The sequence below is a fragment of the Pseudorasbora parva genome, chromosome 15 (genome assembly GCF_024679245.1).
Source record: "Pseudorasbora parva isolate DD20220531a chromosome 15, ASM2467924v1, whole genome shotgun sequence".
Lineage (NCBI taxonomy): Eukaryota > Metazoa > Chordata > Actinopteri > Cypriniformes > Gobionidae > Pseudorasbora > Pseudorasbora parva.
The window spans coordinates 31457968-31473560 of record NC_090186.1 but is presented as its reverse complement, the minus strand read 5'-3'; the positions used below and the strand labels follow the sequence as shown (position 1 = coordinate 31473560).

The window sequence follows — 15593 nt, the reverse complement described above, 5'->3', positions numbered from 1 at the left end:
GTTCTAAGAATGAGTTTGAATAGTCTAATGTATTCATAGACATAATGAGGAACCACTAAATACAATTAATATTTTCAACAAATACAATATTTTTGCATAAGGAACATGCTTTTGAGGGATAGCTACTCATGTCCAGTATTTTTTTTCTCACCCCCTTCTTTTTTCTTCTTCTTTTGGTCTGCTTATTTTCATTTCAACTCTATTTCCTTTATGTTATTATTATTATTTTATTTTACCTCCCCCCCATTTCTCTTTCTTTGTGTTGGCCTTGCTGTGAGAGCAGACATAAACGAGTGCGAGCTGGTACCAGTGCCCTGTGCCTATCAGTGCGTGAACAGCCCTGGCAGCTACAAGTGCCTGTGCCCACCGGGGCTCCACCTCCTGGGTGATGGCAAGTCCTGTGCCGGACTAGAGCGCTTGCCCAACTATGAGAGTTTCTCATATGGGTACAGAACATCACAATCCTCCTCTGATCGGAGCTCCTACCAGCAGCGCTACCATAGCCTGACTTCACAAAGTTACCACTCATATGTCCCCATCGGGGGCCGTCAAATGGCCAACAGACTGAGCAATGCCCCTTCACGCAGTCGTAGGGATACCAATACCTGCTCACCCGGTTTTAAGGCAAAAAATGGCCAGTGTTTAGGTAACTACAAGAGTAACTGTTGATCTGTAGTGAAGTTTGGGTCTTATGTCATATGCTACATGTATATGTACGATATGACACTGTACTGCATTCTTGATCTTTAAACGGTTAGAGTATTGAACAGTAACTTTAAGCGAATGTCTTAAAAAGTATGCAGTGTATTTTTATAAAATTGTAAAAACGGTGCCAAAAAAGCTGTTTTGATAGTATTGCTCAGTTTAAATGTGTTTTAAGACACACACATACACACACACACACACACACACACACACACACACACACACACACACACACACACATTTATATACATATATACATTTATATACATTTATAAACCAAGATATAAGGAAAATATTTATTTCACATGCAATTTTTGCTAGTGAATACAAAGTTTCTTTGAGGACCCAAAATGCTTTGTGAGCAAAAACCAAAAAGCTAACCAAAGCATTGAAATATAATAGTTCCTCCCATATTTGTATGTGTGTGTATATATATATATATATATATATATATATATATATATATATATATATATATATATATATATATATATATATATATAAACATAAAAATGATAAATGGTGGCATGCAAATTGTCCGTTTACTGATTGTTTCATTTAAGTTTTTTTTATATTGCATACTAATTTAACACAAATTGTCTATATGTTAAATGTCGTGTTACCCATTTTAATAGTAAGTCATGGGGACACTTACATTTCCAGAAAATAGCCCATTAATTATTACCCATCTTGTGTTTATAGATATTAATGAATGTGAACAGAGGGATATATGTCAACATGAGTGTATGAACACACCAGGCAGCCATAGGTGTTTGTGTCCCAACGGTTATCGCCTTATGACCAACGGCAAAACCTGCCAAGGTAAGAACATGAAGACATGCAACAAAAAAAACACAATACATGTGCTAACTTCTTTAGAGAGCAACCAAACATAATCTAAAGAAAAAAGTCTAAATATACTAAATATGAGAGGTTTGTATTGCTCACTTTTGGTATTTATATGGACAGACATAGATGAATGCCTGGAGCAGAACATTCAGTGTGGTGCAAACAGGATGTGTTTCAACATGAGAGGGAGTTACCAGTGCATCGACACACCTTGCCCTCCCAATTATCAGAGAGATCCAGCCACAGGGTGAGACTGCCACTCTTTTTTTTGTGTGTGCAATTGTCTGTTTTTACTTAGTTGATCATTCTAAATAAAGTGAGTTCTGCTTCTCCTCTTAGGTTCTGCCTGAAGAATTGTCCGCCCAATGATCTGGAGTGCGCCCTGAGCCCGTATGCACTGGAGTACAAACTGCTGTCCCTGCCCTTTGGCATCGCCGCAAATCAGGACCTGATCCGGCTGGTTGCCTACACCCAGGATGGAGTTGTCCACCCCCGCACTTCCTTCTTAGTGGTTGATGAGGACACGACTCTGCCCTTCACCCTCCGGGACGAAAACCTCAAAGGTGTTCTGTTCACCACACGGCCACTGCGCGAACCTCACACGTACCGCATGAAGGTACGAGCCCTGTCTTACAGCGCCGATGGAGGAATAGAGTACCAGACCACCTTCATTGTCTACATCGCTGTCTCAGCCTATCCATACTGAGCACTTTACTACATCCCACAGCCTATGAAGAGAGGGAACGATCAGAGGTTGCGCTAAAAAGAAATGTTTTGACAGATAAAAAAATAAGAAATCTGGTTTCCTAAATGTCCCTACATTCGAAATATTCACATATTTAGGGTTTCTTAATGGGTTTAGAATTGCAGAATAGTGAAGAAAATTTAAATGAAGTGTATCTAAGATTGTGGTCAAACTGGTACTGCAATCATATCCCCTCCCCCTGACTCGAGGTTGCCAGATAGGCTGCAGGATCCAGCAGGAACGTTTGTAGCTGTGGTAACTAGAGCAGAGCTGGCAAACCGTATGCAGAAACACAACTGACTTTGTGATTGGTAGATAGGTGGAGGGCGGAGCTTCAGGCCAAAACACAACATGTCAACATCAACATCAGTTGAGGGCTGCAACAACAACTTTTAAATTATATTTTCCTGGCCGGACTACTGTTGTCAGTGATATAAGTATTTGAAATTAACATGATTTCTTAATGTCTAGTGACATATCAGGGCCATTTTATGATTAATTGAAATACATTTCTTAAATAAAGTTCATTTAAGTTTTAAAGCACCCCAGCGAAAATAAAACAGGACAGAGATTTTGGGAGAGAAACAAGAGATTTCAAGTGTGTATCAGTGGAACCATTTTGATCATTAAATCAAGTGACCAGATTGTGAGACCAAAGTATGTGTAAGAAAAGGCCAAAAAAGACTCAAAGAGCTCATGGCGCAGAAATTCTTGTAATATCAGTGGTATTTAAAAATATATATATCAGCCGTATCAGTAATTTCCTGACAGATAAAAATAGAGCGTGAGAGAAAAATTACAAGCCAGTATATCTAGATCAAATCTTTTAAAGCGCAACCTCTGAGAATGGTGCAGTTTTTGTACATGCATGACTGAGAAGTGTGCTTCTTTGTATGAGAGTGTATATGCGCGAGTGCAGATCCACCACTTGAAGAGATTCTCACAGGTCATGTTGATGTGTAAGGCCTTGAAGGCTGGAAGTGCCGAATTGCAGACAGATGACGTTGCTCTCTGGAGTTCACTTGAAAGACTTGAAACCAGTTTTAAGGCGAGTTAAGGGTTCAGCCACACCGTGAACTGAGAGAAACCTTCATCAGAATGTACAGCAAGACTATGGGTGGTGTTTTCCAATACATTTGCATATGTCTACCTATTAACTTATTAGGAATTGCTTGAATATATGAAAGAAACTCAAGTCCCTCCATTGCTTTCTATGAAATGAGATGGGGAAGATTTTATTGGTTTAAATTTGTTTGTTAACATGACGATGAGGTTTAAGCCGCATCTGCAGTAAAAATGAAAAGGACGTCCACCTCAGGTAAGCACTACCTTTACTCTTGAAGAGAGTATTGTCAACTAGTAACTATGCACATAATAGCAATGTCTCATTATTATTACAGGTTCATACACATTTGGAGTATTTTTGTAACTTTGACAGTAATCAAGGTGTATTCTATTGTCATGATATGTATATAAGTATTTGGGTTTTTTATTTGTAATACTATGTTGTATTCCTTTTTTTTAAAAAGCAATAAAATGTACAATTAATTTTGATGGTCATTTTAAAGCTGCATACACTTCTGTTTAAAAGTTTGGGGTCAGTAAGATTCTGGGGGGTACTCTGGGTTTGGGCCCAATTCCAAGCTCACAGCCCTCTTCTTGGACTAAATTCCATTCTTTTGAACTTTCTATTCATCAAAGAATCCTGGAAAATGGTTTCCATAAAATATTAAGCAGCACAACTGTTTTTAACATTGATAATAAATATAGCTGTGAGCAGCAATTATCGGGGTTCAAGTGCTTAAAGGCCTTTAAGCACGGCCGTAAAAATGTATTATGTTTTATTTGTAATTTGATAATTGTTCACTCAGATGTGCTTCAATGTTGTGTTGCATGAGTGCCCGCTATTGGCAATGAGCTGAATTGGAAAGCCCTATGCCCTTGATCACTTATAATCCACTAGTGAATTGATTTTTTTTTTCTTCCTTTGTTTAAAGCAGTATTCTATATCTAGGTGTGTTTAGGTTGTATAAATATAATTCAATTATAATATATCATAGAGTTGTTTGTGGTCGGGTAATTAAACACGATATCCGGTGATGTCACAATTGTGTTGCATTTTGGTATATTTAGGGATGCGCGGTATACCGGTACTAAAAATACTGGTATATTTTTTATTTCAAACGGTACGATATCATGATTTGCACATTTCGGTATATGCTGCTTTTCCGAAGTTCACCGCTAGATGGCAGCGCGCTACCCAGATCCGAAACAAACGGCAAATGTGACAACAACATAGACGAACAAAATGGATAAAGCAGTTAAATCTCACTCAAGATGCCCAAAATTAATTAATAAAGAGAGGAGTAGAAGTGGAATTTGTAATTACTTTGCTTATAAAACTGATGAAGAACCATCAAACCAAGCCAAGAAGCATCTGTCTGTCACTGACGAGATCGACAGGTCAGTGGATCATTCAAACCATCTCATTTACACATTTATTTTCTTTTTACACTAATCAACGCACATACATAGCCTAACGTAAGATCGAATATCACAAAATCTCCAGCTTTCGTTTCAACCAATGGCATTTAGATCCAATAATATTTGCATGCGTACTATTGCACTATTTACATTCGCGTACACACAACCGACTGTGTATATGCGAATACTCACTAAAGACGGACATTTTTTACATAATTCTGTGTATTTGACTGTTTAAGGAAATTTAATTTGTAATGTGCGAGCTCTATGTTATAGGAGTGTGTGTGTCGTTGTTATGAGCTCACTTCTGTAACGTTAACTGTTATTACGAAATGCTATAAAATCGCTTGTATGTTCAAATGATTTCCGTTATCCATCCCGAGACGAACGTGAAATGTTGAATCGGATTATGCAGATTGCTTTAGTGTAGTGCTCTTTTGAACCCAGAAGCAATTTGCTAATTTTGAGAGATTTTTGCTGCAATTATTTCTCACAAGAAAGTTTTCAAATGACTGATTTGATGTGATAAGCTTTGCTAATTAATTTACTAATAAACATTTGTGGTGATTTTCCACTTTATAAACTCAAAACTTGCATAATTGTACTCATTCTTGTGCAATATACCCGCGCTAATATCAGACCGTGTGGTATCGATTTAATATCGGTACTTCGGTATTAGATTGTGGTACCTTACCGAAGCCAAAATTGTGGTATCGAGCCAGCTGCTTGAAGTATACATATGAAGTAGACTTTTGAAAGAGGGAGCGAGGGGTCTGTCTATATAAACTTCCTTCATCTACTTTACCAAGTGGAACACACTTCAAAATGGCAGCAAAGATTCCCCCGAGGGAAGTTCACAAGTGCGCGTCTAAAAGTGGAGTGGAACGTAGCCCTAGTCTACCGCTCAAACTGATTTGGCCGATGGCGGACATGTTTTTTGAGATTGGTCAGTCTCCAAAGTGCCATGATTGTCTATGCGGACATAGACACTGCATGCATATTTTCATGTCAATCAGACTAACAGTGAAGTAGTTGTAGTCATTTTCCTGTTTTTATTTTCCTGTCATAGCGTCACCAAATGGCCTATGGTCCTTTTTCACACAACCACGGAACGAGCTCTTAAATTGGTGTGCCAAGTTTAGTGACAATATCTCATTTCGTTCACAAGTTATAGCCATTTTAGTAAAAGTGGCTCATCCCACTTTGAATGTTTTGGCAGCTCCTAGGGACCATGAACCGAAATTTCTACTTTTTTAAATAAATATATATATATATATATATATATATATATATATATATATATATATATATATATATATATATATATATATATATATCGGCTTGGTCCGATCAGTTTTAGGGGAGAATGCTGATTCTTGGAAAATTTTACAATTACGTGCCCCTTAAACCCCTGATAAAAAAAAATGTTTCAGAAGCATCAGATCAACATAACAAATAAAAAGTGTTTAATATTTAACAGTATTTCTGAATTTTTGATCTAATAAATGCAACCTTGGTGAGCAAACATTAAAAAAACATATTTCTACTACTACCTACATATTTGAATGGTAGTGTTTGGAAGGAATATTCAAGAAACAAAGTTGGAAGAAACAAAGTTGACACATTGATGCTGTCAATAGAGCTTTCGCCATAATATTCCTACATATATAAATAAATAATATAAAAGTCCGGTCTTCAGGTGTATATTAAACAGTTTATTATTCAATCACAAAAGCACAAACATAAAAAAGGAATATTTTATAAGGCAGTCATTATACCGGTTTGGTTTATTGAGTGTTTGCACTTTGTCGTTCTGTATAACTGCATTGTAGAGGCAGGTCCCTGATCAGACGATATGTCTCAGATCAGTAATGATCTGCTTTGAGGCAGTATTCAACACAATTGGCTTATCAGCACCTCCTGATATACAATGGATACAGACATATGCATTCTGACACATACAATAACAATGGTCCACGGCAATAAGTGCTTTGGAATGCTGATACATTAAGACAGGACATTAATACTTCATAACAGCATTAGTGAAAGGATTAGTGAGATGGCTTCATCTGCTAAGAAAATCAAACAGCTGTTTCAGATTATGCATAAGATCAGCAATGTAACGTCTTCTACAAATATAAGAGCTAATGCGCTTTGGTTATGAAAAAATAAATACTATGGGATAGCGTCTGGCGATTTAGAACAAACGTGAAGGGATCAGTGACGGGGTGGTTTAATGCACCGGAGAGTATTATTCATAATCCGACACAGTCGATGTGGACAGACGTAGTGCCAGTAAAACACACTGACCAATCTGTAACTGTGCATTTCAAGACTAAAATAACAGAGGTTACACGGTGTAAATTATTACTACTAATAATAAGAGTTAGAATAAACTTACAAACAAGTCCCTTGTGTTCAGAATTGCTGAATACAATGCAGAAGAGCATAGAAAAGTATTCCTGAGAGAAGCTACGGTTAGTCTAACATACAACTGATGGCACAGTAATGCGTTTTTTTGACTGTGAGTGAAGAGCGATATAACAGAAGAGGGTGAAAATGCATTGATATTAGATGAGAGGTCCTCTTCAGTACCCTGTGGAAAGTCATCGCTTTGTTCTGATAGTCCCGGCAGGATTTCCCGACTGGGTTGTTGTCATTTTGTGTGCGCTGTGCTAATCTCCTTGCGGTTTAGACGGTTTTCCTGGCTGTTAGGACCCTCACGATGCATCCTATTCCACCTACAGAGAGAGCCTGAAGAGAACAGAGAATTGAGCTGCTGACCTCTTGGGTGATTCACCCAAAAATGAAAGGTGCCCCATGATTTACTCACCCTCAAGCCATCCTAGGTGTATATGACAATCTTCTTTCAGACAAATACAACCAGAGTTATATTAAAAAAGTACTGGCTAATTCAAACATTATAATGGCCGCCAAACATTTGAAGCCCACAAAATGGATCCATCCATTATAAAAGTACTACATACGGCTCCTGTGGGTTAATAAAGGCCTTCTGAAGTGAATTGATGAATTTGTGTAAGAAAAATATCCATATTTAACACATTAGAAAGTAAAATATCTACATTCCACCAGATTGTCTAGCAAAAAAGCACAACTGGCGCGACAAATGACATCAGACAAACTGCAAGAGGCGTTACACGTTCTGTGTAAGTTGAATAACGAAGGTCGTATACACCTAGGACAGCTAGAGGGTGAGACATTTTTGTGTGAACTATCCAGAGCACAACGCACACGTTATGCCATTAAACCGTTGCTACTTTTGGTATTAACCCTACCTTTTCATGCCACTGCAGCAGGACAGCGCTGTTGTTCTCGGATGGCCGCTCAAAGCCCTTATAGATGTATTTCATGAGCAGGTCAACACCATTCTTATCCAGAGATTGAACTCCCTTCTCTATGTCAGTACTCTTGAAGGAGCTGAGCACCTTCAGCACCAGACCTTCAGCACGATCCTACAAAATATCAGAAAACGGCTACATCTCATCTGGTTCCTATCACTTCATAAGTATGATGCATTAATAGAGAAGTTAGCCAAAGTGCAGTACAGCCTCTAAAGTATTAGTCATTCGCCTCTGTCTAAAGACCAAGACTGACGAGTTTGTGATAAAGAGATCGTAATCTGGCCAGTGCGAGACTCAGAGTGTTATTGGGATCCGGATAAATGGGTATGATTTCATTAGAGTTAAACAGATTAATCAAATCTGTAGATAAACTATTATACAACTAGATACTCAATTGGCATTCTAAACTTAATTCGAGGTCATGATAACACAGAGTCAGATATAATTCAATTGGAATTAAATTACTTTGGCCCACTGAAAAGACAGAACGTGCAGAAACATTCACCCACTAATCAGAAGCCATTGGGATGATTGAGCTAGCCTGGCTCTGCCGCCTTACGTACTTCCGCTCAATTTTAATTTTCCTTCAGAACTCTGTCTGGGATTGCGGTATATTTTCTGGTTTTCTCTGAATAAATTTTTAACCAGTCAGAGTACCCAAATTCATGTAAGTTAACGTTTGTCAATGGAGAGTGGCCAGACTTAGGCTACAAATCTAGACGCACCCTAGCGGCAGCAAATTTAATCTGCTCGCGAGTGTCGTCTAGCAACTCTCAATACCCTTCTGAGCTGTATTCCCCTAACTCTTGCCGGGCCAATTACATCATGTATAGAGTCGGTGGGCGGGGCCATAATCACAACGGCCGAGTTGCGTTTGGGTGCTTCCAGTAAACACAGAAACTGGCAAACGGCGGTCATTTGAATCAGCTCTGACCGCGACTCTGGAAGACTAGGATTTAAGCTTTTCTCTGAGAGCAGGACAAAGAACGGCACTGAAGTCTTTCTTAAAAAGGGAAGATGTGTTCGGAGTTTTGCCGACCGGATACTGCGAATGTTTAATCTATCAACAAGCTCTGTTTCACCTTCGTTGCTCCGGTTGGTGTACCGCTATCCTATCGCGTGCAGAGGGAGTTTGAAAGACAACCGTTTATCCCACCCCTCGGATTGAGCCCTGTCTATGGTGAGTTTCCAGACCAAACATCTTGATGTGGGTCTGGCTTGTCAGGCTAGGCCAGACTCTCTGTACAAATGAAATGTACGGCAGACTGGTAGGACCAGGCTATGATTGGGCGGGCTTTACAGACCTTTGCTTTCTTTTGATATATTGCATGTTCAGATATTTATTAAACAAAATATTCTGGGGGCCTTTTGTAAAAATGACCAAAAACACTAGCTGGCAACTTAAAAATTAAAACGCTGGCAGGTAAAGAGTTGTTCTATAGCTAATCAGAGGAAAATACTCTTTCCTTTTAGGAAAAAAGGTGCTATGACTCACCTTGACAGTCTGATTCTTTGTGTTGATTGGTGGATTTTTTAATACTGCCTGCAGGGCACCCATGAGGTTCCCCTTGCAGAGTGGAGTTAAGAAAAACACTGTATAATAGCAATTTCAACATCTATGCATGCTGTGGACAGGCTGCACTTTAAATATTACAAGGAAACCACATGGACAAAAAAAAACAGGAAATAAAGCCCTGTGTGCTCCAAAATTGACATATAAGGACATGAATTCAACTTCCTTATACTAAAACAATACACAAGTTTCAAATGACAGATTTTTTTTTTATAAACACACACACATCCTGAAAATAATATGTTGCAGTTAATAGATCTGCATCTTTTTGCAGAAACACTTTAATTAAGAATGTCTGGAATGTCAAGACGTGTCTGGACATTTCAGACATCAGAACTACTGCACGTTCAGAACGAAGCACGATAGGACATTTACGCCCGTTTCACACATACTCCGTCTGCAGTGCGTGTGCGTTGCGTATTTTTTTCCGTACCCATGTTAACGGATGACAGCGTTCACACTGCACGCGGATGCAGTCCGTCAGTCCGTTCCAGGAGCGTTGCGTCTGCAGCAGTACACGGATCGTTTTCGTACCGAGTCTATTTTTTGCTGCGCTGCGCTGCGTTGCGTTGCTGCATTAAAGTGATAGAACATTTTTCGCATTAAAATAAACATGTACTGACGCGAAAATCTAGTAATTTCAAAGCGGATGCATATCATTTAAAATATACTCTTGTTTCAAAGTCAACACATGGCTTTTTTTCTCAAGTAAAGCAACAAAACGACACCTTACCTGGCATTGAGGTAAAAAAAATGTACCATAATGGAGAGCACTCGTACTTTCTTGGAGGTGAAAAGCAAAGTTCTTTTTGACCTGCAGGATTTCTTTTCAAAGGGTGTAAAAACGAAAGAAAAGACGAGAGTCGGCTGTTTTTGAATAGACTATTCTAAGTTTCTAATTTAAAATGTTTATGATTTTAGGCTATAACCTATGTTTAAATGTTTTGCCTTTTGTGTGAGCTAAATCTAAAGTATATTTATATATAAATATGAATTAATGAATTGAAAAAATGTTGTTTAAATGTAGTAGGCTATGTAACCTGACTTCTGTTAAAGAGTAAACAAAGAGGATTGGAATTCTGACGAGGCATGTTCAGTAAAAACTTTTGGATTTAAAAAAATAATGAATAAATGCCGTGTTTGTGGCGTGCAACAGCGGATCAGTTGCGGACTGCAAACGCAGCATATGTGAAAACACTACAGGGTGTGGGGCTCCTGCAACGGATACGCAACGCAACACGCACTGCACACGCACTGCAGACGGAGTATGTGTGAAACGGGCGTTACGTTTGTGGCGACTCTCACTTTATTTATAAACTAAAGACGTATATAGACCACGATATAAGTGTTGCATGCCAAATACATGTAATGAGTAGAATAATGAACACAACCCAGTTCTGTCTTTTGATGCACTGAAATCTGCAGGCCAGCTGCTGTATCAGGCAACATGATTTATGAAAATCACTGCATGTCATTTTAACCTACCGGATGAAGACTAAATACAATTGCCTTGCTTCTGCTGCTAATAGGCACTAGTTTAGGTATTAGTTTAAATGATCTAAGTAAGCACTTTTTATAATTAGCCGTACATCTATTATTGAAGTCATAATTACCCACTCAATCATAAAGCACAGTAGCACACGGAGATTATTTTATGAGCAGAAGGCTCTGAAAATGCAAGAGTTTGTCAGATCATGCACAACATGTTGGTGAATACAGAAGGATATTGTCTGATGAGAGAATCCACCTCTGCCTCATCTGGACCCAGCTGGTTTTCTCCTCCTTCTTCCTCGTCTACAAACTTATTTTCGTCGTATTCATCCACATCCACTTTCCGGAAACGATCGGATACCGTATTCTTTGACATGATGAAGGCAATTTATTCCCCGTCCGAAACGCTTTTGGACGAACACAGTAACAGTCCTCTATGCTAAATGAGCCTGACGGTTCCTGCAGCCTACTGTTAGTCAGTGATGGATTCCATCACTTCCGCATAGCGCGCCCTCTGTCGGGTACAGCGTGGGGGGAATTAAATTCGAAGCAGGATCTCGAAACCCGGAGGCTGCGTTTTTAGGACCGCATTTCTAGGACAGCAGTTCTAGGGCCCTAGCAATGATTTAGTTGTTTAATTGATTACGTTTAATTGATACCAACCTACCCATTAATAGTCAGTTCTCATCTGTTGGTGTAGGCTACAGCTGGTTAGATGGCGCTGTCACACAAAATATATGGTGCTAGAAATGCAGTCCTGAAACTGCGGCGATCCTGACCTGCATCTTGCAGGCAGATAGGAGTGAAGCAAGCAAGGGTACATCGCCTCCACAAACTTCTGATATTACGAGTCTGTAAGACGACTTGAAATCGTTTAAAAGACGCAATATTAATTCTTATATTAGTTCACCCAAAAATTTAAATTTTGTCATAATCACACTCAGTCTCCCATGTCGTTCAAAGCCCTCCAAATGAATTACTTTAAAGGCCCAGAAAGGTAGGCTATGATATCTTTAAAATATGTGAATGGTTCAACCATAGTTTCATGAAGCGATGTGCACAAAAAACAAAAACGACTTTATATAACATTCTGCCAGAGTTACGCAGGAGCTATAGCCTGTTTATTTTTGTTGTTTTTATGTGTTTGTTTGTTTTGTTTAGTTTTTCCACACAAAAAGTTTTCGTCACACTTCATTTAATGAATGTTGAACCACTGGATTAATGTGGCCTGTTTTAACGATAGCCAAATCTTTACTTTTTGGACCATGTAAGTATTATTGCTGTCTATAGAGAGCTCGCCGATTTCCTCAAAACTATCTTCATTTGTGTTCCGAAGGAACTAGACACCTAAGATATGATGTCTGTGTTTGGAACGAGGAATTAATTAAAATAATATTAAGATGCAATATTTAAATATTATTCAAATTAATATTAATAAGTCGGTCAATTTAATAGCACCCGTGCAGGCTGCTTTAATGTGCAGTGGGGGTACGTTGACGGTAGGTGGCGCCAGAACACTTTCGCTGACTTGAAATGTGTCTGGCGCTGTTTTCACACTTCAAAATGTTATCCCATAATCTAAACCTCTGGTAAACATAATCATGGGTTATTTTATTCCATGTTTCACACTGTTGCTCAGTATGTAATATACTGCAGCTGGTTTCGATAGTTCACACCGTAAATGTAAACCCTGGATTAATTTATTCATCACACACATTTCTTTTTTCTTTTTCTTTACAAGCCAGGCCACACGTCTTAGGCCGGAAGTGAAGACGAACCATATATGGTTTAGAATATCTTTTGTTTGATGTAAGACGCGCTATTTTCGCCTGGATTTTATGGAATTTATATGTACAAATATTTAATAACAATACCCTAATTACTAAAATACATTATCTAATTATTTATTGATATTCAATTTTGATCAATGTAACATTATAGTTCCATTTGACTAGGCTATTTTGTTATAAATACAAATATACAAATACAAAGTATGGATATTTTAATGTCAAATATACTTTTTTAATAAAAAAATTCAAAATAAGCATTGATTTTTTTAAAAGAGCAACATAGGCCTACATATAAAATGGCATTGGTAACACTTTACAATAATGTTTCATTTGTTAAAAAATAAAAATTCTGTCATCATTTACTCACCCTTAAGTTGTTCTGACTAAACCTGTATACATTTCTTGAACACAAAAAAGACAAAAGATGATATTTTGAAGAATGTTGGTAACCAAATCATTGTTTCTGGTCCTTGTTGACTTCCATAGTAAAAACCGAAGAAAAAAAAATTATATATATATATATATATATATATATATATATACATATATATATATAGATATATATATATATACACACACACACACACACACACACACACACACACACACACACACACACACACACTATAGAAGTCAATGATGACCAGCAATTGTTTGATTACCAACGTCTGTTTAGTCAGAATAAATTGAGTGAGTAAATGATAACAGATTTTTCATTTTTTTTATTTTTTTCTATCCCTTTAACATGAACTAACAATGAGCAATACTTCTAAAGCATTTGTTAATTTATTTTGAGTATCTGTACTTTACTTGAGTATAATTTTTATGGAAACTTATGACTTTTACTTCACTATATTTGAAAGACAAATATCGTACTTTTTACTCCACTACATTGGCTAGAAGGCGCTCAGATGGCGAAAGTCCTTTCGGTAGTACCTTTGAAAGTCAGTGAAGGATTTTTTTCTTCTTTAAAAGGTGTTAGGGTTTTTGCAGAAAGCCTTTCAGAACCACTCTTGTAGGGTCGTGTGAAGTTCAATGATTTCCCAGAATTTTTTAAACACTGATCAGTTTATAGCAAAATGGAAGAAACCATATCTCAAAATGTTAATTTTGGCGAGTATTCACTTAAAAAAAGTTGATTATGTCAAGGTAAACAGTTGGGATAATATCATATGTGTAGAAGTGTATTGGATCGGTGCATTCGGCCTTAAAGTGTCAGCATCTTTATAGAGAACTTTGTAACTTTTATACAAGTATTTAAATGAGTTTAAATTAGGCGTATGCTAGTATGTCAGATGGAGGATCACTGATATGCCTTAACCATCATGATGGCATAATGTTCATTTATACATTTACTTAAGTACGTTTGAAAACAAATATTTCTGTACTTTTACTAAAGTAAAAATAAGAAAATCAGAGTAATATTTGACAAGTAGTATACTTTTACTAAAGTAATGAAGTTGTGTACTTTGTCCACCTCTGGCATTAACTAATGTTAACAAATGAAACCTTTGGTAATATTACGACATTTCAACAACAAATAATAGAACAAAAATTATATATATATATAAAAATCTTTTCTTTGTTTTTAATATTTCATTATGTAATATTTGCAACAACACATAGGTTATACTGATAAATAACTCACTGCTGCTGGATAGCTTGTTATTCACGTTTAATTGTTTTTAACTTGTTGGCAGCGTGTTTTGGAGGTTTTCTGTCATGCAGCCTAATAACATACATTTTTTGGTTGATTTAGTAGGCTATTGGTTGGGATAGTGTGGTTATTAGAAGAATATGCTTTCGATTAACAACTGTAGGTTAGTCCGTTTGTGAATAGTATGTCTAATTGTAGGCCATAAGTGTGAAAGCTTAATCCTGGAGGTTATCCAAACACTATATGTTTGACAGCCCACAATGGGTTAAAAAAAAAACTATGCTTTTGAAAACTCCCTCATCCGTATTGTAGGACTTTAAAAAAAATAATCGAAAGACATGAGTAATTCAGTTTACTGTTGTCTGTTTTAGAAGCCTATTATTATATTCAGAGTAGCACAAAGATGTGATATGTTTGTGATGCAATAACCGTAGCAGCGGATGTTTATAAAGGGAGGTTCATAAAATGACAGTTCACCTCGTCACATAATAAGGCGTTGTTCTGATGATTTCTGCTACCTCCCATTAAAACAGTAGGTAGCACACAATTCGATATAGCGATGTTGAAACATATTGTGCTACCAGCAACATACTCATGTGGTTTGAAGCTTTATTAACATCCATACCTACCCCTACCCTTAAAACAATGCACATAAAGTGTTGGCTGCACAATCTGATAGGTAGGATACCATTATTTGACAGAAGAGGCATTCCTTAATGACCTTCCTCATTAAGAGAAACCGCAAAGCATCAAGTCCAAATAAACAGGCTCCATCTACACGTTTACATGTCTGTAAAGGGTATAAAGTTGTCCATGTCTGAACTGAAAGCACTTGCTTTCTTAATGACCTAACTGGATTTGTAAACTCTTTCTCTGATTTGTGGTGCAACCGGGTTTAACCCAAGATAAGAATGCAGATGTTAGTGGTGCTGTACAG

The 15593-nt window shown here is 37.5% G+C and overlaps 2 protein-coding genes across 3 annotated transcripts in view; one reads left to right on the top strand and one right to left on the bottom strand.

Moving 5' to 3' along the window:
• hmcn1 (hemicentin 1) overlaps positions 1–3847 on the top strand; it is a 97384-nt gene extending 93537 nt beyond the window's left edge. The window contains exons 104-107 of one of the 2 annotated variants that reach the window (XM_067417755.1): positions 284–646; positions 1408–1527; positions 1675–1801; positions 1894–3847. In XM_067417755.1, the coding sequence (XP_067273856.1) occupies positions 284–646; positions 1408–1527; positions 1675–1801; positions 1894–2260 (977 nt within the window). In that variant the 3' untranslated portion in view covers positions 2261–3847. The remainder of the gene's footprint in view (positions 1–283; positions 647–1407; positions 1528–1674; positions 1802–1893) is intronic. The other variant, XM_067417756.1, reaches the window with a different exon arrangement.
• Positions 3848–6485: 2638 nt separating this feature from the next.
• On the bottom strand, positions 6486–11705 carry arpc5b (actin related protein 2/3 complex, subunit 5B). Its single transcript, XM_067417754.1, has 4 exons — positions 11447–11705; positions 9641–9714; positions 8080–8256; positions 6486–7537 (listed from the first exon to the last, which is right to left on the bottom strand). Exons 1-4 carry the CDS (start codon positions 11583–11585, stop codon positions 7475–7477), a joined length of 453 nt encoding a protein of 150 aa, XP_067273855.1. The 5' UTR covers positions 11586–11705; the 3' UTR covers positions 6486–7474.
• Positions 11706–15593: the final 3888 nt, after the last annotated feature.